Raw genomic sequence first — 27,718 nt, forward strand, 5'->3', positions numbered from 1 at the left:
TATATATAAAATAGAGGGAAACATTCCACGTGGGAAAAATATATCTAAAAACAAAGATGATGTGACTTACCGAACGAAAGCGCTGGCAGGTCGATAGACACACAAACAAACACAAACACACACACAAAATTCTAGCTTTCGCAACAAACAGTTGCTTCGTCAGGAAAGAGGGAAGGAGAGGGAAAGACAAAAGGAAGTGGGTTTTAAGGGAGAGGGTAAGGAGTCATTCCAATCCCGGGAGCGGAAAGACTTACCTTATGGGGAAAAAAGGACGGGTATACACTCGCACACACACACATATCCATCCACACATATACAGACACAAGCAGACATATTTAAAGACAAAGAGTTTGTCTTTAAATATGTCTGCTTGTGTCTGTATATGTGTGGATGGATATGTGTGTGTGTGCGAGTGTATATATATGATATGGAATGTGTCTGCTTGTACACACCTGAAATATATCTTACATAAATGAAAGAAAAAGATACAATGTAAATAAGATACCAACTAAACAACAGCACATTCAATTAACAGAAAGTTTTTGTTTCACCTGTTAAGGATGAGTAATATATACAGGAATCAAGATAAGTTCACTATTCCAAGGGGAATACAGAAATACCAATAAACAATTTTCATATGCCTATTCAAAACAAAATTAATTACGCTATTTATACAACACTTGCAAGTTTAGTGATTATATAAATTTTCTTTCACATATTCATCAATTGTATCAAAAGATTTCTCTATGAGGTACTCCTTGAGAGTTTGTTTGAATGCTGGCAATCTACTGTTAAGGCTTTTGATGTTTGGTGGGAGAGTGTTAAACAACTTAATATTGGAGTAGTAAGCTCCTTTTTGAACCAAAGTGAGACTTTTCAATTCAATGTGCAGACTGTTTTTGGTCCTTGTGTTATAGTCATGAAATTGGCTGTTATATTTGTAGATAGAACGGTTATTACAGACAGAGGTCAACAAAGAAAAGATATACTGTGAGGCGGTGGTAAGGATCCCCATCTTTCGAAACAAGCATCTACAAGAGTGTCTGTGATGGACACCACTCATTATTCTGATGGCTTTTTTTTGTGCAGTGAAAATTTTCTTTGCAAGAGGTTGGTTCCCCAAGAATATAATAGCATATGACATTAATGAATGAAAATAGCCGAAGTAAGAAGCCTTAATGGTATCTACGTCAGCCACTGAAGCAATAACCCATAGTGCAAATATTGTTGAGCTAAGTGTGATGTTTAAAGCTTTCCTGGCGTACTGATTTTTCCATAAAAACATGGGAGAACTGCCGGATATCAGTAACTTCCTGCCACAATATTTCGGCGCAGAGTCTTCTGGCCATCTTCAGGTGAATGCCACTGTAGTAGTACTGGCGAGTACGCGCTGATCTCCGCTATTTAAAGCCTTCTGAGGTGACATTGTGCATGCGCTGCTCAGCGTGCGCGTTCATAATGGCTCCGTGCGCTGCGCCTCGCACCCTCCACTGCAAAAGCCTGGCGTATCGGTGTCAGGTCGATTTACATCTTTATGCAGATAACTACGTCGACTACGAAGTTTCTCTATAACAGGATTCCAAGCAGAGTTCAGCTGATAACAAATATCTCGATTGATGAGAGATTATTTTTGAGCTAAGTGTTTTGTAAGGAAGAAGAATGTGTGTTGACCAATTACATTTGCTGTCTATATAAGCACCCAGGAATTTTGTAACCTCAACTTTTTGTATTGCTTGATCTCTACACTTAATGTTAATTCCTTCCAGATTTCTTTGCGGAATATGGAATCTCATATAAAGGGTTTTATCTGTATTGAGTGAGAGACCATTTGAAGCTGTATTGAGTGAGAGACCATTTGAAGAAAACCAATTTACTATATCATTGAAAACTTCATTTGTAGTTTGTTCAAGATTGTTGTCTGTAAAATCATCAATTAGAATTGTAGTGTCATCTGCAAAAAGAGTACATTTACTCTTTGTATCAGAACAAAGTGGGAGATCATTAATGAAGATGAGAAACAGCAGTGGACCCAAAACAGAGCCTTGTGGCACACCAAAACTTTCTGTGCCCCACTCAGATGAGGCAGGTTCTCCGGACGTGCCATTCAGTATTACAGTCTGCTTTCAGTCCTTTAGGCATGACTAGAGCCATGAACCAACGGTACCACCCAAACCATAATATTCTGCTTTTTTCAAAAGAATTAGATGGTTTACACAATCAAAGGCTTTAGAAAGGTCACAAAAAATACCTACTGGAGACATCTTTTTGTTCATGGCTTCCAGAACTTGATTGGTGAAAGAGAATATTGCTTGTTCTGTACAAAGACCTGCACAAAAAACAAACTGACTTTTGTTTAGGATATTGTGGAAGCTGAGATGATTGACAATCAACCTGTGCATCAGTTTTTCAAGAATTTTTGAAAAGATAGTTAAAAGGGAACTTGGGCAATAATTTGAAACATTGTGTTTCTCACCTTTTTTAAAGAGTGGTATCACTACAGCTAGTTTGACAAGGTTTGCAGCAGCATGGACTATCAGCTCGGACACCATGGCTGCGGTTACCCTTGACACTGCAATACAGACAGGAGCACCTGCGATGGTGTCTCAACGACGAACCTGGGTGCAATTTTTTTTGGATGAATACAGGTTCTGTTTACAGCACCATGATGGTCTCATCCATGTCTGACGACATCACGGTGAACGCACATTGGAAGCGTGTATTCGTCATCGCCATACTGGCGTATCACCCGGCGTGATGGTATGGGGTGCCATTGGTTACACATCTCGGTCACCTCTTGTTCGCATTGATAGCACTTTGAACAGTGGACATTACATTTCAGATGTGTTATGACCTGTGGCTCTACCCTTCATTCGAACGCTGCGATACCCTACATTTCAGCAGGATAATGCTCGACTGCATGTTGCAGATCCTGTACTGGCCTTTCTGGATACAGAAAATGTTTGACTGCTGCCTTAGGCAGCACATTCTCCAGATCTCTCACCAGTTGAAATCGGTTGGTCAATGGTGGCTGAGCAACTGGCTCATCACAATACGCCAGTCACTACTCTTGATGAACTGTGGTATCGTGTTGAAGCTGCATGGGCAGCTGTACCTGTACACGCCATCCAAGCTCTGTTTGACTCATTTCCCAGGCGTATAAGGGCTGTTATTACGGCCAGAGGTGGTTGTTCTGGGTACTGGTTTCTCAGGATCTATGCACCCAAATTGTGCTAAAATGTAATCACATGTCAGTTCTAGTTTAATATATTTGTACAGTGAATACCAGTTTATCTACTACATTTCTTCTTGGTGTAGCAATTTTAATGGCCAGTAGTGTATGGTTTGGGTTGGCTTCAAATGGCTCTGAGTACTATGGGACTTAACTTCTAAGGTCATCAGTCCCCTAGAACTTAGAACCACTTAAACCTAGCTAACCTAAGGACATCACACACATCCATGCCCGAGGCAGGATTCAAACCTGTTTTGGGTTGATGTGGTAACAAAATCACCTGCTAAATGATACTGTAACATAGATTTTTGCAAAAGTCTGATAATTTTCTGTTGAAAAAAATCAGTTATCTTAGATACTCATCCATTGCATTCAGTGAATACATACACAAGGTGCATATCGGTCTACTCTTGATCAGTAAATCTATCCATACTGTCATGTATAACTGTTAATGGCAGATAAAACCCATTACTCATAAGGGAAGAAGCAAAAGCTATATCATCTTCTGTAGGACAACCACTTTAGCACTGGCCACTGTAGCAAAGCAATTCTGAAGGTGGCAGGGGTAAAATACAGGGAGCGAAAGGCTATTTACAATTTGTACAGAAACCAGAGGGCAGTTATAAGAGTTGAGGGGCATGAAAGGGAAGCAGTGGTTGGGAAAGGAGTGAGACAGGGTTGTAGCCTCTCCCTGATGTTATTCAATCTGTATATTGAGCAAGCAGTAAAGGAAACAAAAGAAAAATTCGGAGTAGGTATTAAAATTCATGGAGAAGAAGTAAAAACTTTGAGGTTTGCCGATGACATTGTAATTCTGTCAGAGACAGCAAAGGACGTGGAAGAGCAGTTGAACGGAATGGACAGTGTCTTGAAAGGTGGATATAAGATGAACATCAACAAAAGCAAAATGAGGATAATGGAAAGTAGTCAAATTAAATCGCGTGATGCTGAGGGAATTAGATTAGGAAATGAGACACTTAAAGTAGTAAAGGAGTTTTGCTATTTAGGGAGTAAAATAACTGATGATGGTCGAAGTAGAGAGGATATAAAATGTAGACTGGCAATGGCAAGGAAATCGTTTCTGAAGAAGAGAAATTTGTTAACATCGAGTATAGATTTAAGTGTCAGGAAGTCGTTTCTGAAAGTATTTGTATGGAGTGTAGCCATGTATGGAAGTGAAACATAGATGATAAATAGTTTATACAAGAAGAGAATAGAAGCTTTTGAAATGAAGTGCTACAGAAGAATACTGTAAGTTAGGTGGGTAGATCACATAACTAATGAGGAGGTATTGAATAGAACTGGAGAGAAGAGAAATTTGTGGCACAATTTGACTCGAAGAAGGGATTGGTTGGTAGGACATGTTTTGAGGCATCAAGGGATCACAAATTTAGCATTGGAGGGCAGCATGGAGGGTAAAAATCGTAGAGGGAGACCAAGAGATGAATACTCTAAGCAGATTCAGAATGATGTAGGCTGCAGTAGGTACTGGGAGATGAAGAACCTTGCCCAGGATAGAGTAGCATGGAGAGCTGCATCAAACCAGTCTCAGGACTGAAGACCACAACAACAACAACAACAACTGTAGCAAAGGCTCCATTGGAAAGCTTTTCTCTTTATTTTGATGATAATCTGGTGGATTAACTGTTATGTAAACCAGTGTTCACTTCATGAGCATTTGTAGACTTTTACAGATCTTATGACATGCAAAAAAAAATCTATAATGCAGGCACACAGCTAAATAGTTCTTTCAGTAAACTGTACTGTCTTCATAAATAGTACAATACCTTATTATTCCTCTGTAAGTACTAGCAGAAATGGAACTACTGACAGCTGGTACTCCAGCATGTTTCTTGGAAGAATTGTATGAGAAAAAAATTTGGCATTAATTATAACATGACAAAAGAACAAACCAGTTATTCCCTCACATGTTTTGCCCAATAAACAGTGGACTGTAGCTTGAAGTCTCTTCAGCTTTACAAAAGCCATATCATGATCTATTATCATCTCCACAATGCATAATAGTGGAAAGATTGACTGACACTTGTGGTCAGCTACATAGTAATTACAAAACACTTGCAGAAGAATGACAAAATAGCTATTAGCAGTGTTTTTTTTTAATGGTGTCCAAAGGAACATTTCTTATGCACATCAAAATCTACTACAAAAATAAAGCTTTGTCTAGTGTGGAGAGAATCTGCTGCCAGTACAAAAGGAGAGGAACTGGGTCCAGTCCAAAAGGATGTGAAGAACAGAAACAGCACCTGCTCTCTGGCATCATATGTGCTGAACTACAAAAGACAACAAACTTTTCATAGAATGTTTAACCATCTACACATGAATGTAAAGTATGCTAAGGTGGTCTGTATGTCCTGTGAAGATGATAACAAGGGATGAACATTTAATACCATGTGTCATGTAAAATGTTATACCTGTGTCATTAAAAGTTTGTGACACTTCATGTTCCAAAATCAGTTATCTGAAAACAAAGAATGATTAAAACAGCACTGAATATTTTATTTCACTTTTAAAAGGGGATAAAATTATACATTTTTAAAAATAACTCCATGGAATGATGAAGTATTGTGTTGTTATTTATATTTTAGTTTTGTGTCAAATGGAGCTGATGAAAGTGTCTGTGATTCTTAAGGATTAAATAATAAAAAGTTCAGCACCAAAGAAACCATAAAAATCATTATTTTGCTAAAAGAGATGATTTTTCTGGCTATGATAATGTCTTTATTGAAATTTTAAAATAAATTAGCATATTTTGTACTTGGAAATATTTTTCATTAAATTTACTAGAAGATAAAGATGTTAGTTATGCTGAAAACATTCGCTGTGGTGTTCTATTATGGAATTATCATCTGGAGCAAAGCAGTTAAAGTAAATTAAGTATTTACACAGACAAATTGAGCTGTAACATATATTAAATCACTAACCACAAGTCTCGTTGGGATTGTTTCATTGAAATAGGAACACACATTCAGCTGCTAGTACATTTTCTTGCACTGATGTAGGGCCTTGGTTGCTAGTAAGAACAATCTATTTGAGCTGAACTATGACTTGTATGACTGTGATATGTCCTACAGTTTTTTTTTCATATAGACTGAATTTCCTTGTTAATGGTTCAAAGTGGAGTTTTGTATTCTGTTGTTAGAGATTTCAACAAACTCTCAACACACACAAATCAAGGTACTGTGATTCCTCAAAATATTGCAACATTTCTTTTTAACACTCCTTTAAATTATATGTATATATACATTTAATGACTGAAATCTCCTGCTAGTTGCATGCCAAATGTGTGTGTTCATTGCAAACAGACTTCTGTTCTTACAAACATCGATAACTGTTCATTTTTGATTAATGCTAAAATTGTCTTTTCCAGAATTTGTCCACAACCAGACAATATGTCTTGAAAGAGAATATATTTTATCATAGGTTGTATTCTGTATTTATAATTATACTCTTCAATTTGACTATTTTCCAAATCATTGGTCATTCTGAAATATGAAGGTAATCCCAAAAGTAAGGTCTCCTATTTTTTAAAAGTACATAGACCTGTTTATTTCTACAATGGTTTACATCAGTTTACAACTTGAACATTTAGCTATTTTTCCACATAATCACCATTTCTGTCGATGCATTTTTGTAGATGCTGTGGCAGTTTTTGTATGTCCATGTCATACCGGCTCGCCGCCATGCTGTTCAAAAATTTATGAACCTCTTCTTTCACCTCATCATCGGAACTGAATCGCTGGGACCACAATTAATGCTGACAGGTACTGTGAGATTCTGAAAAAACTCAAATGGGCAATTCAGAACCAGAGGAGAGGAATGTTGAGCAAGGGCATACACATTCTCCATGACAATGCTCACCCACACAATACTCAGCAAACCGTTGCTCTCCTACAACAGTTTCAGTGGAATATAATCACCCACCCACCCTATAGTCCTGACTTGGCACCCAGTAACTATCATCTGTTCCCTAGGTTAAAAGAACATTTGGCCAGAAAGCGATTCAGCTCCGACGACGAGGTGAAGGAAGAGGTTCATAACTTTCTGAACAGCATGGCAGCGAGCTGGTATGACATGGGCATACAAAAACTGCCACAGCATCTACAAAAATGCATCACCAGAAATGGTGATTATGTCAAAAAATAGCTAAATGTTCAAGCTGTAAACTGTTGTAAACCATTGTAGAAATAAACAGGTCTATTAATTATAAAAAAAATAGGAGATCTTATTTTTGGGATTACCCTTGTACATATCATCAAAAATAATGTTGCATACTACTTCATAAAATTAGATATTTTTATATTTGAGGAAGTTGTTACATAAACTGGAACCAGTGGCTTCTCAGTTGTGTGTGACACATTACACAAAACTGAATAGAACCCTCACATGCACTCCACAGTGCAAGAATTTATTGACAATGAGACAAAGTCTAATATCATCATAGATCCTAGTTTCTACATGTTTACTTCCACTGTCATTTGCAGAACAGATACTCTCTTCCAATGCTTTTGTGTCTTATCCTTGCAATTTTCCATTTTCAATAGCTGATGATGGAGCTTGTTATTCAGGAAGACTACCATAACAATATTTGTATGATGATAATATACATCTAGACAAAAGATACTTATGACTCACTCTGTTTTGTATTTCACGAATTGGTGGGCAGCATTTGTACTGTGTTGCTTTATCTGGAATTGCTTCAGCATTCAATGTGAGGTAGTGGAAACATGTCTCCACTGTGAGAGGTAATCCTGCTTGTTTTGCTTTGTGTATGAATGGAAGAGCATCTGCTGCAGATAAATGAACCACATGACACCTTACTCTGAAACCATTATAAAACTGAATTAGCAACTCACATCTAAATCAAAGATTGTATTTGACTGTAATACATAACACGAATAATGCATGCCAAAATAATTTAAGTAAACCACATGAGATGATATGCACAAATGTCTCCTTAATGAATGAAGATTTCAAATGATGTGGAGCTAGAAAAGATGTGCAATAGCAGAGAATATAGTTATCATTTGTTGTTAAAAACCCATTACATTTATTATACTATTTTGACTATCTTTTGTAGTAGTAGCATACAACAAAATTCTGATCTGTTTAGGAGAAGAGAAATTGTAAACACCCATTTTGGCAATAATAAAATTTTCTCCACAAAGAAAGTAGTATATGAGATCACAAATGTTATTGTGACAGAACTAAACATGAAAAATATCATGTTAGTAAACATTGTGTGACCACTTAGAACTGTGTGCCAAACTAGGCTTTAATATGTTTACCTGCCTTTCACTGGCACAGCACTTTTTCAACCTACCAAAACTGGCTTATTGTATGTAGTCATAAAATTTTAATTATCACTTTGAAAAAGTCAATATGTGATCATAGAACTTGGTAGTGGCATCCAGCCTGTTCTTCATGTTAGACCTTCAATGTGACACATTTTTCTTTATGATACATTACATGGCAGAGACCTTAATTGTGAACATCTGCATACTCACTGTTCAAGAAATGTTACTCCTTGTAAATCAACATGTTATCATTCTGGAAATACCTGCAGTGGAATTGGTTCTTCATTTGAGGAAACAGGAATAAGTTGGTGGGTGACATCTCAGGAGAGTACAGGGAGTGAGACAAACTTTGATAACCCAAAGAAGCAGCATAGGTGACTGTGTTCCATTCAGCATGAGCTAGGACACTGTCATGGAGCAAAAATACCCCCTTAAACAGCTTCCCATGACACTTCATCTTGACAGCCCCCCAGAAACTCATCAAGAGACTTTGGTAGTATGTTACTAAAATCGTTTGTCCTTTACCACCATAGTCTGTTGGCACCTCCACACTCAACATTACATTGTGCAGTTATGGTTAGGTCTCTGTATTATTCTGCATGTTTCCACTGCTTGCTCTGTTCCTTTGTCTTTGAGTTAATGGTGGTACACCCAAACTTGTCCATGGTGATTAGATGGAATGCCCTGACACTGTTGTAACATTTCACTGCTGTCTTAGTTTGGTGGGACTTTTCCTAGTTTTTCACAGAGAGGTTGTATGCCAATGTGTCATATAACCTACCTTCATAGCCAAGGTCACTAAAACACACTTTGTTTGAGTCCCGGTGGTCAATGAAATTTTAACTGCCAGTATTTGTCCAGTGAAGGGTGGAGGGGTAGTGATGTATAGTTCTGTATCACCTTTCTTTGCAAAATGTTGTGGATTAAATTCCAGATCTCTGCAGTATCTCATGAAGTGAGACTTGGTGGTGATCTATCTGTCAGATGGGGAATGATAATTTCAGCAGCTCCCTTGATGCCATTTGAGAGGAATGAGCTATGTTTCAGCACTGGTTTTTTCCCTCTCTCTCTTTTCTTATCATCATCATCATTAGCATCATCATCATCATACAATACAAATATAACACTACAACAATATGAAAATGATAGTCTGCTACTGCTCACATAGAGGAGGCATTGAGTCACAGACAAACACAATGAAATGACTCTTAACATGTAAGCTTTTGGACATAAAGACCTTCCAAAATAGAAAACACATACAAATTTGGAATGGAAATCCATGATGGATTAATGACTATATTATGTTAAGGATAGGCTGACACTCAGAATAGGGTGGAAATTAGTGGGGATGCTGAGTCACAGACAGGCACAACAAAAAGCTTTCTTCTGAATTAGACAATATACTCCCACACACATGACCACTGTCTGGCTGATGAGGCCTGTGTCTGGCCTTGGCAGCCAGACCCAGTTGTGTGTACATGGTCTATCCAGTAGAAGGCCTTTTGGGTGAAAGTTTACTTGTTTCGCAGTCTTTTTGTTGTGCCTGGTTGTGACTCTAGATCTGCGCATATGGTGAGTAGCAGTCTATCCTTTTCATAATACTGTCATACACATTCACACAAGCACAAGTCACATACATGGCACTCTCACTTGCTGGCAGGGCCTGAATATGGACTGTGATTGTATCTGACATGAGCAGTGATCTGGGTTGGTTCATGGGGGTAAGGAGGAGGTGTGGAGCAATGAGGAGGAATGGCAGAGTAGGGGTGGTCATCAGTTGTTAGGCTACTTAGACTAAGAGCATCCAGGGATGTGGTGGGGACAAGATAGGGCTGCTAGGTGCAGAATTGGGAGTCTGATTTTTATTGTGGTGGGGCAAGGGGCTGGGGGGAGGGGGGGGGGGGAGGAGCAGAAGAGAGGTGTAGAGAAGGGGAAGAGACTTGTAGGTGCATCGGTGGTATAGGGTAAAGTTTAGCAAAAGGGGGAGGTTGAGGTGGGGGGTAGGAGGCAGAAGGGGGGATTATGGGAATCAAGGACCATTTCAGAGAATTCTCTGTTGTGCAGTTCAGAAAAGCTGGTGTTATTGATAAGGATCCTGATGGCCTACAGACTGTGAGGAAGTCATTGAAACCAAGCGCATCGTGTTGGCCAGCATATTCAGCAACTGGGTGGTCCAGCTGTCTCTTGAAGTGCATGATGTTGGCCAGCATGTTCAGTAACTGGGTGGTCCAGCTGTCTCTTGGCCACAGTTAGGCAGTTACCATTTATATGGACAGACAACTTACTAGTTGTCAATCAGCACAGTAGTTGCAGCTTAGTTTGTAGATCACATTGCTGCTTTCTGAGATAGTCCTGCCTTTGATGGGATAGGAGGTGCCTGTGACAGGCCTGGGGTAAGTAATAATGGGAGGATGTTTGGGACTAGTCTTGATCCTAACATTATGCTGTACACACACCTATTATATCCACATAAACTCTACAAATACATATGCAACACATCTCACACATATTCACAGTGAAAGAGGCCAATGCAGGCAGAGGAAGAATGACCTTTCTGATGGACAACTGAAGCTACCTTTTGCGATATCCCAGCCAACAATCCCATATAACATTTATGTTATTACCATATCATATGATGCATTGCTGCTGTATGCTTCAACCAACTCAGTGTTTATTGTTGCAGGGTTGTTCCCCTCCAAATGCAGAAAGTGATGTACCACATAATACATATAAAAGCTCTGGTACAGTGTGAATACTTTAGGCATAAAGGAAACCACTCATTGAAAAGCAGAAAGTAAAGAGTAGTCGACAGGCAGACACAAAAAAGAAAGGAAACTCAAGAGCTTTTGGAGTAATCCTGTTTCAAGCTACAGTACAAATAGACAAACACACACACATACCTTCCCTTAAATGGTGCCAGCTAGACTTTAACAGTACCCCTCCATTTCATCAGTGAGCTGCGCCATTTTCTTTTGACTCCTATAGCACAACACTTTGGTACTGTAGTGCAAGAATTTCAGTGAATCCTGACCTTCCTAACAGAAAATTATTGGTCTACATAAATGATTTTTCCTGACCATTGGAAGACTCTTAAAAAACTGTAACATTTCCTGATGACAGAGTTATATGGACAAAGGGGCCATACATATTCACACCACATGCAGCCAAAAGAATAATGGAACAGACCTACAGCTGGTTCACAGCGAACCTTAATCTTGTGAAAACTCCTGTGCAAAATTTTCTTACAGGTTCAGATGTAGATGTCAATGGGGATACAGCATGTGAAGTTCCTGAGCATCCAGATAGATAATAAATTGAAGTGGCACCAGAATTTGAATACATTAACCTGGGCATTGTGCATGCAAATTCAAGTGGCCCACCAAAGAAGATGTTGCCAAACATTTTCTTTATTTGGTTTCCTAAAATTGAATAAGAGACCAATGCAAAAATTAGACACGGGATAGTAGTAATGATCAAACCTGATTCTAGACCGTGAGAACAACTGACACTAAATGTATCCAGTAGGCCACTTGAATCTGCATGCACAGTGACCTGACTGGGTACTTTGAATGCTAATTAGCTCACAAATGATGCAATTTATTGAATTTTTTCTTAACAATTATATCTCAACACAACCTATCCTTCAAACCCCTTATGAGCTTTTCAGGCTCTTTCTAACCATCCTATACATACTCTGTAATGGTATTTGTGGCTAATAAAATGATCAATTTTTGATGAACTTAGCAAGTTACAATGGAAATACTAGAAATGATATTCATTTAGACTATTTATCCCACACCAGGGCTCAGAATCTATTTTTATATTCTGATGCAAAAGTCTTTAAAAGGTTGCTATCAAGCAAGAAATTGGAAATCTCTGAACATTCAATACTAAAGTAAGAGAATACCTTATTAGTCAATATTTCTGTGATTTATCAGAAAATTCGTATTTGTGGATGTAAATTGTGGTTAGCACTGACATTCATATTTTATAACTTATGGATATAGCAATGTGTAGACAGCTGACAGCGTGCTTCATGAAGTTTCATAAATGCATTGTGTCAAGTATTACATAAAAAGGACAGCTGATTAAAGTCAGATGTCAGTGGTTTTTAACTATTAGTGTGATTAGATTAACACTAGTCATAACTGACTTTTAGTACATAGGGTGTTTCAAAATGAACAAACCGGTTTTAAGCTGTTGTGGCATTTATTATGTTCAACTTACAATTGTAAATAATGCACCAAATGAAAGAACAACTCAAACAGTTTTGTTTTTATATGTGTGTGTAATGGGAAGAGTATGGAATGACAAAGAGTGACTGAAAAACCTGTTGAACAAGTGCGAGTCTTTCACACTTAGCCCGGGGAAAGTTTATGGGCCTTTCTTTTTTGGTGAATCAACTGTAACTGATGTTTCTTATTTTGATGTGCTACAGCTGTGGCCCGTGACTCAATGGGAAGAAGCAGATCAACACATCTTTATTTGGGAGCAAGATGGTGTGCTGCCTCACAGGCATATCTCAGTATGCGACTGGTTAAACAATGTAGTATCCGACTGGTAGATTGGGCACAAGGGACCAGTTGACACAGCATTTTATGCATGACCTTCACATTCACACACGATCTGACACAATCATGTGTATGTGCTTCTGATGCCAGCTCAGCTATCTGACTTCAGAAACAGTGTTATTGCAACAATTATTCCTGACACATTGATAAAGGTTTCTGAACAACTTGCCTATTAACTCGATGTGTGATCAGTGTTCACACTGAATAATTGTAAGAAAAAAATTGTTTGTGTTTGTGCTACAAAGCCTTAAGACCCATATAGTCATTTTGAGACACCCTGTATTTTACAGAAGTAGTTTGCAGTGGATACTTCTTCGAGCTAATGTTCTATCTAACCAATTCCATGTCCCTGAAGGATTCACAATGTGATTAATGGAACAAGACATAAGAATAAGTGAAAGGATGAATGAATAACATCTTGTGTGGCCTTAAAGGTCAGTGCTATGCTGCTATGAGCCAGTAAAACCTCAAAGGAAGAGGAACTGTGATAACAGCTTCCACTGTTGTCATTGACTTGAAAAGGTGGAATATTGCCATGTGTGTGAGTATAGACATGACAGAATCAGCAGCCATCAGCACAAGTGTTTTTCATACCATTGCAATCTGGCTCATTCAAACAAAATGTTAAAACATTGAAGTGTATGTGGAATCTGAGTGTAGGAAGAAGATTTACGGGGAAATGAGAGGGTCCTGATGCGCACAAAGTGACCACAGCATGGAATAACTGCTATCCTGACCACATGGCTATAAGAGACTAGATAACTTTACCTATATTGTTGCGCAACAATGCTGCACTGCAATAAGAGTAAACATGTCTGCATCAAGTCTGATAACACTTGCTGCAGGCTGGACTAATAGCATTACATTGGCTTCTGTTGTCCAGAAATCAGAACTATCTCAGGCCATAATAGGCATGTGAAGGCTGCGAGTGTGGTGTTGAGTATCAAATGAAAATTTTTCTGACTAATGCCATGTATACACTTACAGTAATAGTCAGATATGTGTTAGTTGTTATAAAAGTAACCACAAGCTGACTTGTTGTAATGCAAACACTTATAATAGACAAATTCCAAGGCTGGTAGTTTGAGACATAATTAGACATTACATATGGTTTTTACTTCTATGTGTTGAAGACAACTGGAACAACAGCAACTTCTATGGCAAGTGGGATCTAGAGGCAGCATTACAACCTCCTCTTCAGACAACTCGACACAAGATATTTCAGCATGACAATACATTGTCACATGTGCATAAGAATTTACCAGCCTTTGGCAAAGAATGACAGGTGGCAGTAGTCTTCAGGGTGGTGCAGTTTCCTGACAGATCATTCATCAAATGTGTCTGGTATATGCACAATTTAAGTTGAAAAAGTCGGTGTTGTAAGTCCCTCATTGGAAAAACATAATAAGATGTAAAGAGAAGCAACATCAAAGAATACTACAGAACTCAGGAAATTTAGGGGTACAAGCCACTATCAACATGTTTGCAACAAACACCTAGAACAATGGCTATTCATAAGGAAATCCATAAGATATTGGCAGACTACTTTACAAGCTTACGAGACTTTATAGAACACACATGACTTATGAAGACCATGACTACAAACCAGCACACTAGGGTGAAACATTAAAATACTTAAAGGAGATTGAACATTACAGAATTTTGGAAATATGCTCCAAAAGAATGAATTCAAATCTCAAAAAAGAAGTTTCAACGAAGAGACTTGACTCATATTTGAACATCTTGCCTGAGTCACACATTAAGCAAGAAATATAGCTGGCCTGAGTCACACATTAAGCAATAAATGTAGCATGAGAACATCCATAAGTCTCGTTAAACCCTGACATCTATGAACTTCTTTTGCTTGTGTAAGGCTGATTTTTATATATGCTGAAAACTTGTATATTCAAATCCTTACCACAAGTTTTCTTGAATTCTGACAGCCAGTTTGTAAGTGGAAACACCTAAGTACTAAGCACAAGGGGTTCTTATGACAGATAAGAAAATAGCTATTAAACTTTCTGGTATCATGTTGCTTGCCTCAACACTGCTTAAGGGCTTTCAGTGCTGCAAATACAGGACAGTATCTCAAATTTCATTCACTCAGCTTCAAGTTAATAGCCTGTACAGTACTTATTTAGTTTGTTTATTTACTGGAACTTAATACACATGACTGCATTAATGATTCAACATTTTCTGTACTCCCAAATCTTGTTTTTGTTGTTTCATTAATGGTCTTCTTTCTCTTTATTTCACTCTATTATTATTATTTTCTTCAGATCATTGCAAGTGATTGAACAGCTGATGAGATGTAAATATTGCTCAATAATACACAAAAAATAAATGTAGCATACACATCAGAAAATCACATCACACTACCACTCTGTTGATCTCTTCACAGAAAACCTTCATTGTTCTGTAAGTGGCTTGTATTATAATTATAAAAGGAATTAAATCATAGGCCAACAAAAGAACATTATATCATGCAAATATAAATCACTAATGAAACATTCATTTTATGAATACACAAGACAGTTACCTTCCTACCCCCCCCCCCCCCCCCCCCCACCCCGAAGAACCATGGACCTTATCATTGGCGGGGAGGCTTGCGTGCCTCAGTGATACAGATAGCCATACTGTAGGTGCAGCCACAACAGAGGGGTATCTGTTGAGAGGCCAGAAAAATGGATGGTTCCTGAAGACTATTTGCAGGGGCAACAGTCTGGATGACTGACTGATGTGGCCTTGTAACATTAACCAAACGGCTTTGCTGTGCTGCTACTGTGAATGGTTGAAAGCAAGGGGAAACTACAGCCATAATTTTTCCCAAGGGTGTGCAGCTGTATGGTTAAAAGATGATGTCGTCCTCTTGGATAAAATATTCTGTAGGTAAAATAGTCCCCAACTCTGATCTCCAGGTGGAGACTACTCAGGAGGATGTCATTATCAGGAGAAAGAAAACTGGAATTCTACAGATCACAGTGTGGAATGTCAGATTGCTTAATCAGGCAGGTAGGTTAGAAAATTTAAAAACGGAAATGGATAGGTTGAAGTTAGATATAGTGGGAATTAGTGAAGTTTGGTGGCAGGAGGAACAAGACTTGTCAGGTGAATATAAAATCAAATAACGATAATACAGGAGTAGGTTTGATAATGAATAAAGGAACAAGAGCGTAGATAAGCTGCTATGAACAGCATAGTGTAACCATTATTGTAGCCAAGATAGACATGAAGCCAAAGCCTACCACAGTAGTACAAGTTTACATGCTAACTAGCTCCGCAGATGATGAAGAGATTGAAGAAATATATGATGTGATAAAAGAAATTATTCAGAGAGTTAAAGGAGACAAAAATTGAATAGTCATGGGGTATTGAAGGAATAGTAGAGAAAGGAAGAGAAGGAAAAGTAGTAGGTGATTATGGACTGGGGATAAGGAATGAAAGAGGAAGCCAACTGGTAGAATTTTGATCAGAGCATAACTTAATCATAGATAACACTTGGTTTAAGAATCATGAAAGAATGCTTGTAGCATTACATGAGTATGTTCAATATAGTCAGATCTACTTTGTGTCACATGAGTGTAGGGGAGTCGAAACAAGTAGTGACCCATGACGTCATATCAACTTGAGATTTTTTTATACATTTAATTCATTTCTAAATTTTATTGATTATTTGAAAAGTAAAGAATTTAATTATGTACAGCATTTAATAGGTAATGAGTTTTAATGAGTTTTTGACATAGCAAATCAGTTTGTTGCATTATGCATGATATGTTTTCTCTCCTTGTAAGAACAAAAACTTCCGTGTTGCTCGAGTGCACGATCAAGTAGTGGTCGAGTGCAGATCTGCTTTAACTTTCATGAATGGGCATAGAATTGTTAATTTACAACCCAGAGTTGATTTAAAAATTATTCTAAGGAACCTCAGCCCAATTTTGGTGCAAACAAATCGTGCGCGAATTCTCAAATATCGGCGTGGAGTTTAAGATACGCGGCTGGATATCGGGCATTATCGTTCCATGGAGGATTCAGTAACATTAACTACAATCTACGGACATTAGCTTGATAATAACTATCAAACACTTATATGAGCAGCATAATAATCGTCTTGATGCTTAAAGCAAGTGAGAAGCGATTTACTGTCAGGACACTACAAATATTAATCATTGCATAGACAGCTAGTTGATACATTGCTTAGCAACTCATAAACAGACAGTAATAGAGTTACTGAAATGATCTTTTAAGTATCAATGACCACTACACATACACACACCAGAAACTAATTTCTCTTAACTATGAGTGACTTCTGGATTGGATGAGGTTTTTCTTTTTATTTCAGCTAATTGGTATCAATAAACTTCTTTCGAGGTTGAAACTTCATCAATGGTGTCACACTCATTCAGTTTAGTAGAACGATAGGGAGACGCTACTGTTTATAGTTTTAAAAGAAAAGAGAGCACATACCTGTTTTTCTTTTGAGAAATGTTCGTACTTCAGTCATCAGTCTTCTCAAACCAGAGGCACGAGTGATGCTCCCTCACAGCACTACAACATCGTGAACCACCACACACATGTACCCCATTCTCACTACATTTCTGCATTGAAAACCCTGAGATATAGCCGTGGTAGCAGGGGTAAAATACAGGGACCAAAAGGCTATTTAAAATTTGCACAAAAACCAGATGGCACTTATAAGAAACAAGGGGCACGAAAGGGAAACAGTGTTTGAGAAGGGAGTGAGACAGGGTTGTAGCCTATCCTTAATGCTGTTAAGTCTGTATATTAAGCAAGCAGTAAAGGAAAAAAAGGTAAATTTAGAGTAGGAATTAAATCCATGGAGAAGAAATAAACACTCTGGGGTTTGTTGAGGACACTGTAATTCTGTCAGAAACAGTAAAGGGTGTGGAAGAGCAATTGAACAGAATGAGCAGTGTCATGAGATGTACATTAACAAAAGCAAAATCAAGATAATGGAATGTAGTAAAATTAAATCAGGTCATGGTGAGGGAGTTAGATTAGGAAATGAGACACTTAAAGTAGTTGATGAATTTTGCTGTTGGGGGAGCAAAATAACTAATGATAGTCGAAGTAGAGAGGATGTAAACTGTAGACTGGCGATGGCAGGGAAAGCGTTTCTGAACAAGAGAAATTTGTTAGATTTAAGTGCCAGGAAGTCTTTTCTGAAAGTATTTGCATGGATTGTAGCCATGTATGGAAGTGAAACGTGGACAATAAATTGTTTAGACAAGAAGAGAATAGAAGCTTTTGAAATGTGTTGCTACAAAAGAATGCCAAAGATTAGATAGGTAGATCATGTAACTAATGAGAAGGTACTGAATAGAATTGGGAATAAGAGAAATTTGTGGCACAACTAGGCTAGAAGAAGGGTTTGGTTGGTAGAACACATTCTGTGGCATCAAGGGATCATCAATTTAGTATTGGAGGGTAAAAATAATAGAGGGAGATGAAGAGATGAACACACTAAGCAGATTTAGAACGATGTAGGTTGCAGAAGTTGCTCAGAGATGAAGAAGCTTGCACAGGATAGAGTAGCATGGAGAGCTGCATCAAACCAGTCCCAGGACTGAAGACCACAACAACAACAAAACAGTTACCTGTCTCCATGTCTCTTGTAATCCCACTGATGAATGATATCACATTATCAATGTACCTACAGTCAGCAGTGTTGCAGTTAGCAGATAGCATCTCCAGCTGGCAGGTCATATGATACTGTCAGTTGGATGTTCTGTCTCAGTTTAGTCCACTAGCTTATGTGTTCCTTTCCATGACCAGCCACTGTATTGACACCTACTCTGCACTACATCAGTTGTTCTTTGGACTTTTTGCATTATGGCTGGCCTGCTGGTGATGATAGAGTGTATTTTTCACCCATCACTATTAAGTACTATCCTTACAGACTGGGATACAGTTTGACCAAGTGATTGTTTCCTGGGTTGCCTACAAGAATCTAATTGTTTCATTTGTAGTCCTGGAAAATTTTTAGGGTCAGTAACTTTTATAACCATGTGTCATTAATTTTGTTTTTTAGCATATTCAGCAAAGTGCTAACAAATGATTTTTGTGACTTTCTGACAACAAGTAGAGTTATGAATGACAGAAGCAAAAAATTCTCTTCAACACTATCAGAATATTTATATTAAACTTTGATTTATGATGTTGCAAAGCATAATAGTGATGAACACAGATAGTCAATAGTGGAGATTCAACCACTCTGTTGATTCCCTTTTCCTGCAAACAGCAGAATGTCAAAATCACGTGGAGATTGGTAGAAAATCCTTGTTGTTGTGATCTTCAGTCCTGAGACTGGTTTGATGCAGCTCTCCATGCTACTCTATCCTGTGCAAGCTTCTTCATCTTCCAGTACCTACTGCAGCCTACATCCTTCTGAATCTGCTTAGTGTATTCATCTCTTGGTCTCCCTCTACGATTTTTACCCTCCACGCTGCCCTCCAATACTCAATTGGTGATCCCTCGATGTCTCAGAACATGTCCTACCAACCGATCCCTTCTTCTAGTCAAGTTGTGCCACAAGCTCCTCTTCTCCCCAATTCTATTCAATACCTCCTCATTAGTTATGTGATCTACCCATCTAATCTTCAGCATTCTTCTGTAACACCACATTTCGAAAGCTTCTATTCTCTTCTTGTCTAAATTATTTATCGTCCACGTTTCACTTCCATACATGGCTACACTCCATACAAATACTTTCAGAAACGACTTCCTGACATTTAAATCTATACTCGATGTTAACAAATTTTTCTTCTTCCGAAACGCTTTCCTTGCCAGGCTGACTGAAATGAACCTTTGGGAGGTCCATAAGAGCTGTACTCCATGGAAGCCACATCTCCAACCTCAGCTACATGTAGCTAACTAGAATTTCAAGGCACACCATTAATACTACCCACTACTTTTTGGAAAACATCGTGCCATATTAACAGCTCCAAAAATGTTGACAGTCATTATTTAAATCTTGCAGGAAATATTTGAAATATATCCTGATAATTTAAATTCTGTAATCCAGTGTTAAAAGATATATTGTAATACATATTTTGGGGTGACTCCAAAGTCCTTAACTATGAGCTGTGTCTGTCTGAAATTTAGCAATACCTGGAGATGAATCTTCAAATGACAATAAAACGCTCAAAAAATTTATATGTACTTGACATTTGAATGACGGTATGAAATTGTTATAGTAAGACTGAATTGTTTGACATCAGCATTGTTGATACAGAATTGGAAATCTTTTCCAATGGATATATTTAGGTTTTCAGTTCATGTACATGATAAGCCACAACCAGGTCAGTTATGTATAGAAACTAAATAACAACACTACAGAATGAGTGTTTATTCCTCTATGAATACCGTAGTGGAGACTTACTTGTATTTGTCACAGAGCTCGATAATTTTCTGTATAGCTCTAACTTCCATTTCAGGAGGTCTCGTTCGGAGGTATGTCTTATACTCAGTTGGAAGCCCTAAATTCATGATATACCATCACTAATCAGTTTTTGTAAGTAACGAAAAAAGAAAATTTCATTAAAGTTTTTCATGTTGTATGTAAAACTTACCAGGACCATTTTCATCTTCTTTTGGCAGTACGCATTCTGCATGGAACTGAAAAATAATAACTTTGTGTTAATTTTTCCTTCTACAGTGCAGATCAGTGGCAGACAAGTGCTGCAGTGCATTTTGAAGGAGCTGACTGAATAATTTGGTGTGAGAGAACAGGTGTGGATCAAGGAAACGGTTCCGAGAGGAGGGAGGCATACTAGTTCATTATTGTCTCCACCCCTCCCTCATCCCAAACATAACTTCTCATTTCCATCACATTTCACATATCACATATATCTATATTTTAATAATAATTATAATACAATATAAAATTTGTTATAATGTAACAATCATAATTAGTTAACATCAGTGCTTAGTACATTGTGTTAGCGTAACGTCCAAGAAATTGCAGTTCAGATGAATATAGCATTTGCAAAGCAATCATCCAGATATTTGATAGTTGTATGAATAGCAATGTTGAGGAAACTTCACATGCAACAAATCTCCTTGAGAAGCGACACTAGTTGTCTATATGCAGCAGTTATGATGATGCTGCTCTCCTTATCTATGACACTATCATCATTACATGACATGCCAAATCCCCTTTCTATGAAATTGTCATGCCTCCATCTCCCCCCTCCTCTCCGCTCCCCACTGCTCCAATTAGACAAGAATTTTACCTGCTATTGAAACGAAACAACTAGTCACAGAATAGTACTTTTATGGCCATTAAAATCCAGTCACAATGTAGCCCCAGAGCCACAAATTGGTTATAAGCAAAAGTATCTTAATGATCTGAATTTTGTGCTGTTTTCAAAAATATCCTAACAAAAAGTATTATTTATCAAAAAAATTACAATACATGTGAAGCTTGCAGTATTTCTACATGTAAAATATGTAACCTTTGTTGTCAGAAACACACACACTCACTCACACACACACACACACACACACACACACACACACACACACACACACACACACACACACAGAATGCTTGTCATGATTCGGTAAACATGTACAATTACAGATCTCTAATTCTGAATGAAAATCTGAACTTTGCATCAAAATAAGCCTTTGTCTATCAAAATATGAGAAATTTTGATCACAGAAAGCACACTGCACTACTGTCATAACTTAATTACTCTAAGATTAAAAGAAGTGCATATTGGCACTTCTGATAAAACACAACCAAAGTTTGGAACCTTTACCATACTTTCCAAGCACAAAGAACCCTAAAATTAAATATTTTCAGCCATAAATTGTCTGTATCATTTATCAAAATACACGATCTTGCTTATTGGCCCAACTAAAATAAATTATAGATTAATTTCTGAACATAATTCTATCCTTGTACTACCCAATAAATGTATCAAAATACATAAAAAATTATTCTATATCAAAGTACATAAAAAAAATTTATAACATTACAAACCACACATTTTCAATACTGTTGATTTCACATACAGTCTGAAGTACACTTGTCAATGATGATTAACAAAGTGAGGAATGTTATTCCCACATCTAAATTTGTGAAACACTCATCTCTAAAACTGAAATCAAAACCCACCAAATACTATAGTGACCCAATGCTAAGGTATTAAATTTATCTCGCTCTACAAACTGCTTGGCATGTTCTGCTATCGCACAGCAGAGACTACATGATACTTCACCCAATACAGCGCCATTTTATAGCAAAATTCTAACAATTTACCCAATGTTATATAAAAGATGTAACCAAATGCTGCATGTTACGGCAAAAGTGTAACAAAATGACATTTATCGCCATGCTATAGCAGAATTGTATCAGATTGCCCCATACATCACCATATTATAACAAATTTGCAACAAACTGCTCTGTACATCAATGATTTACAGCAAAATTATATCAAATTGTCTCATAAAAACACCAGTAGCTGACAGTGTGTGTCAGCTACTGGGGGTCAGGGGTGTCAGGTACTGGAAGTGACAACTACTGGGGCTGCCATTCCATTCCATTTTTTAATGGCCAGTATGATTGAAATTCGAAGCCATTGCATAGTGCCCCATGTTTTGACATTCTGCACGCATGAAATACCGATCCATTCCGCTCTGTTGCGTTTTTTAACGGCCTGTGTGAATGAAAAACCGATTCTTTACTTTCCATTCCATTTTTTGGCGCTCTGTGTGAATGAAATTCAATATCTCGAGTCTCTGAGTTGAGGTTCTGCACCGGTTGAGAGCTTATATCCAACTAAACTTGATTATCTTCCAGACTATTTATCGGGATTAGCTGTCAGGATAGTCAGAATGTCGTTGACTGATACAACTGGTGAGGTCAACATGTCGTTTGAGCGTAGTCAAAATCAATGCACTGGAATACTCTTTCAGCCCAGGAATAAACCGATTGCTCAGTACACACAATAGAACAACTTCCTTTGAGTAAGCCTCTTAGCCTGCAACAAATGAACCACACATTTTCGAACATTGATTTTACGATCCTATTCTCTCCATTTGTGGATTCATTTGAGATTCATGTTGAGCATAGATAACACATTTCTCAAATCGAAATTACAATAAGCACATTCGACAAAAAATTAGTCAGCACCCAGGAGACATGACGGTAACACCGTGTAACATCGCCTATATCTTTTGTAATGACCTCAGTTCAGTTAGGAAAGGACTTCACAAGTTTCTTCAGGTACGCTATATCCAGCTGAAGCCATTTATTAATGTTTGGCTCCCGTAGAGGGAGCAAACGGTGGGGTTGTTGACTGCCGTGTTCCACCCACTGTTCCAAATAGTTCCAGATATTTTCTATGGCATTAAGGTCGCGTGATTTAGTGGATCACTCAAGGTACGACAGGGTGCCTGAGTGTTCATCAATCCGGGAATATCTGCTTGCAGCCCTGTGAACATGGCATTTGCCATCTTGGAAGGTGGGATTGTCCACAGTTTTCACGTCCTGAAGATTTACAAGAAAGGGCGACACATTTGTTCACAGAGAATGTTCTCATTAACCTGAATGGCTGAAGCCAAGTCATTTTACGAAACGTCCACAAAACATCGAAATATTTCACTATATGAAAAGAGACAAAATTGAGGGTCATCGGATCACACCATGAATCTTTAGTCAGCCACTATCCAGTTTGTGTAGTTTATCCCATTGAGGATGTGCAGATTTACGTGCCACTATGAGAAATGGCCTTTCGCGAGGTACTGGACTCAAATTGTCCCTTGCAAGTAGCTCTAGCTTTTTCACTTTGTTCCCTAGGAAACTGGTAGAGATGTACCTGCATTCGTTGACAGCAGCATTCCTGTCGAGTTTGTAAGCTATTTTCATTGATAAGGTGCTACACTCATTCGCCGTTGCTTGGAACCATTCTGCTCTTACATCATGTTGCTTGGCTGCAGTTGGTTCACCATTCCTTGCTGGCATGTTGGTCAGTCTACGTTGCAACAGACACACAAAAAGAATAATAACAAACAAGTTCATTTATGGTTCCTACGTGACTGTTTTTCGGAAACAGTCCCTTAACAAACGTAAAATCATAATGTAAAGACCCGTTTGATTGGAATAATTAACTGACACTGAGAGATGTGATAATATAACAGTACTAGCGACTGTCAGTAGCTGAGTAATGCAATTTTCTCTTAATTTACTCTTTTATTCGAATTTGCTTGTCCTATATAAATGAGAGGACACTAAAGGTAGATTGGAAATAGGCAACAGCACTGTGGAGTCACTTAGGTCACCACTCACGGAGAAGTTTTCAGAAGGGAGTGCCGGGAGGTACACAAATCAATGGTTCGCAGGCTGCTGGACAGTCTTTTGCAGTGCTGCTGCTGAACACCTGAGGCACTGCGGGCAAACACTGATAATATTTCCTGAGGTACAAGGCATTCAGCCGCGACCATTTTTACAACCCAAAAGTGACTGAGAAGGAACTATTTTTTTAGCGAAATCCAAGAAGACACTATTATGCACAAAACGTAGAAAGCTGTATTTTCGCTGAAAATGCTGAAGATGCTATCTAGAAAATGAGGTGGGGTCCCACAGTTTTTGGACATTTGGAGGGCATGAGATGCCATTGAATGTTGACTTCACGAAAACCAAATGTTTACGCAACATACGAGCTGCCAAGATTGGCTGATATGAATAAACTAGAGGTTAGACAGAGAATGTTGACTGTACCAATGTCCCACCTCTTGGACAAGAGATGGAACCAGAGTGAGATGCTTTTTTTCAGTGTCAAATGGTGGGACGCATGGTTAACCGCCTAAACAATAGCCCAGCCCAGGAAAGAGGAGTAGCATTTTCTAAGAAACATTTTTATCAGTCAGCTCTCAGAAGATCCACAGCAGTGTCAATTAGAAAAAAAGAGCGAAAACACGGAAATGCGAGTTTTCCTTGTAGTGAACATTAGATACAAAACTACTTCTGCTCTGTCTCCAGGGAGGGTCTTCAAGAGTTCTTCTTACAACTTCTTCATAGAGAGCCGTCGTCATTTCATCTCTGGAAGTCTTGAATGCCTGAGTCCAACAGATGTATCGAGGGACTTAGATTTCGGGCTGATCTGCGCTTAGCTGTTGACGAGGGTCGTTGGCACGCCACCAATGACTGATTCTGCAGCTACTTCAGCCTCCACCTACAATTTTCTATGGTCAGACCGAGCCACAACTGCGAGACAATGTGTAAGAAATTACAGCCATTTTGTAGAATTTGGCAACTTCAGGCTTCACTTTGGAGAGTTGAATTCAGATTCAATGATCAGCTTGCTTTCAACTCTGACCAAAGGTTCAACGCATTCCCTTCAGCAGTCCTATCTGCTTTTTCTACTAACGTCACGACAATCACAGTACTGCTTATCATTGCTTGTCAAATGATTTCTTCAACGGAATAAACCGAATTAATTGTGAGTCTTGTCTCATTTAATAGTTATTTAATTCGTAATTCATTATTCTGGAGGGTGAATAATTGACTTACGTCAGATACAGGATCCAGCTTCCACACCTCCATCTTTGAATCACATGACTGTACGTCAGCAAGGTGATCATGGGCATGTCCAAAAATAATAGCTCCTTTCTGTCACGGCACGAAATTAGCCCATTTTGCTGTGCTGATGGCAAACAACAAACTGGCACATCACACTGTTTCACTGCCTTGTTTATGTCAGCTTTGAAGGGTCACGTGATACCCTGGTATCCGTTATACATAGTGTACCCGTTATGCACTATATACAGTGCTCAAGCGACCCAATGTCTTCGTTTAAGCAGGGATTTTCACCTGCCTCGAGATGCCTGGGTGTATGTGTTGTCCTCATCATTTCATCATAATTCTTGAAAGTGGCGAGAATGGACTGAGCAAAGGTCGGGAATTTGTACGGGCGCTGATAACCGCGCAGTTGAGCGCCCCACAAAACAAACATCATCATCATCATAATCTTCGTTTAAGGTAGTGACTAATATTTATTCCGGTGAGGAACTAGAGACATGTGATCATAGGAACATAGTGGGTTACCGTGGAGACATGACTGATTGATAATTCGTACAGTAAACAGTTTTTTAACACAGGTGTTAAAATTATCAAAATACAAAACTGAATGAAAAGTCGAATAGCCACTGCAGCTGTATTTATTCAAGTCAATTATAGACTCACACAACCGGTTTTGCAACTTTTAAGCTGCATCTTCTCAGCCATCCCCAGTTGATTAAAAACCATCGTCTATGATGAATGACATGTCAGCACTAAAATCACGGTCATAATTTTACTGATAAAAATATGTTCCTGTCGGTCAGTGTCAAGAAACAGACAATGCCACTCATAGACGTTATCCAGGGAAGTACTGGGTCAAAAATCCGACACTCTCATGTGTGTTTATCACCACCACAGCAGCTGACAACATAAGCTACGAGAGTCCTGTGTATTTGTCGTAGCGTGTGCTGTGGCCTCTGTCCGGGTACGGAGACGGTATGAGGACTGAGAACTTCGCCTAGCTACGCCAATGGTTACTCTGCGGCATTCTGTAACTACTCTCCACAACATATGAGATATACACCAGAAGATCCAGCTTAAAAGTTTCGAAGCCGGTTGTGTGGGTCTGTAATTGACTTGAATAGATACAGCTACAGCGGACTTCTCGACTTTTAATTCAGTTTTTCAATAGTTTTATCACCTGTACTAAGAAAAGCTGTTCACTATATGAATTATCGATCAATCGCATACAACTGTTTTAGCTGTGGCTGCCCCAGTTTTAAAATTGTCTGTACTGTGGAGATGCAAAAGAAAAAGAAGAGTAGGTGTCGAGGTCTCGGTACTCACCGCGAACACAGCGTCAGTGCCTTGCAGCTCCTGCATGGCGGACTCGACACGCGTCCAGTCGACGTTCGGGAAGCTCTCCTCGCCGCTGGGACACAAGAAGCACTTGAAACCCACCACGCCGGCGTCCACCATGGCACGCAGCTCGCCCTGCACATACAGACGCCCCGTTATCTCTGCAGTTGGAGACAAGGCACAACGTTACTGGATTCTGCCCTAGTACCCAGAGGTTAAGTGTAATCGAGAAAACTGGAAACTAGGAAGGGAAATGGTGAACAACCACTGTAAATACAAGCAAAGGTTTGTTCACAAAACAGCTCTGCTATCCGCATAGGTAGTGAGTACTCTCTGCTTCGAATAGCGACGAGATTCAGAGGTATCGTAAAGCAATGGGGATTGATCCACAATGTTCCAGTCGCTTTTCTCATTCGTTCTGAGTGAAGCTCCTGTTGGAGTTTACAACTTAATTACAAAAAGAGGCCAGATAGTCCTGATTTATCAGAGTGAACTTCTAATGCTTTGAAGTAGGACTGCCTCAGTAGTAGCCTCAGCCTCAGTAACATAAGACGCCCTCGTCACCTGTTTAATTTGACACAATGTTGTTCAACTTTGGCCTGTACGTGGTCGAACAAGGCTAACTATGTTGCAATTGGAGATTTGTTTTAGTCATCTACCTTCTGTTTTTATTTTATTTTTACTTTTTTATTTTTTTACGGCCCACTATCACTTCTTC

At 38.6% G+C, this 27,718-nt stretch overlaps 1 protein-coding gene across 1 annotated transcript in view; it reads right to left on the reverse strand.

Moving 5' to 3' along the window:
* The window catches only part of LOC126251301 (allantoinase), a 262,302-nt gene that overhangs the window by 59,431 nt on the left and 175,153 nt on the right, over nucleotides 1–27,718 (reverse strand). The window contains exons 5-8 of the mRNA XM_049951628.1: nucleotides 26,989–27,135; nucleotides 20,705–20,750; nucleotides 20,515–20,611; nucleotides 7,883–8,069 (exon numbers count right to left, since the gene is read on the reverse strand). Of these exons, the coding sequence (XP_049807585.1) occupies nucleotides 7,883–8,069; nucleotides 20,515–20,611; nucleotides 20,705–20,750; nucleotides 26,989–27,135 (477 nt within the window). The remainder of the gene's footprint in view (nucleotides 1–7,882; nucleotides 8,070–20,514; nucleotides 20,612–20,704; nucleotides 20,751–26,988; nucleotides 27,136–27,718) is intronic.

This window comes from Schistocerca nitens, chromosome 4 (genome assembly GCF_023898315.1).
Source record: "Schistocerca nitens isolate TAMUIC-IGC-003100 chromosome 4, iqSchNite1.1, whole genome shotgun sequence".
Classification (NCBI taxonomy): Eukaryota; Metazoa; Arthropoda; class Insecta; order Orthoptera; family Acrididae; genus Schistocerca; species Schistocerca nitens.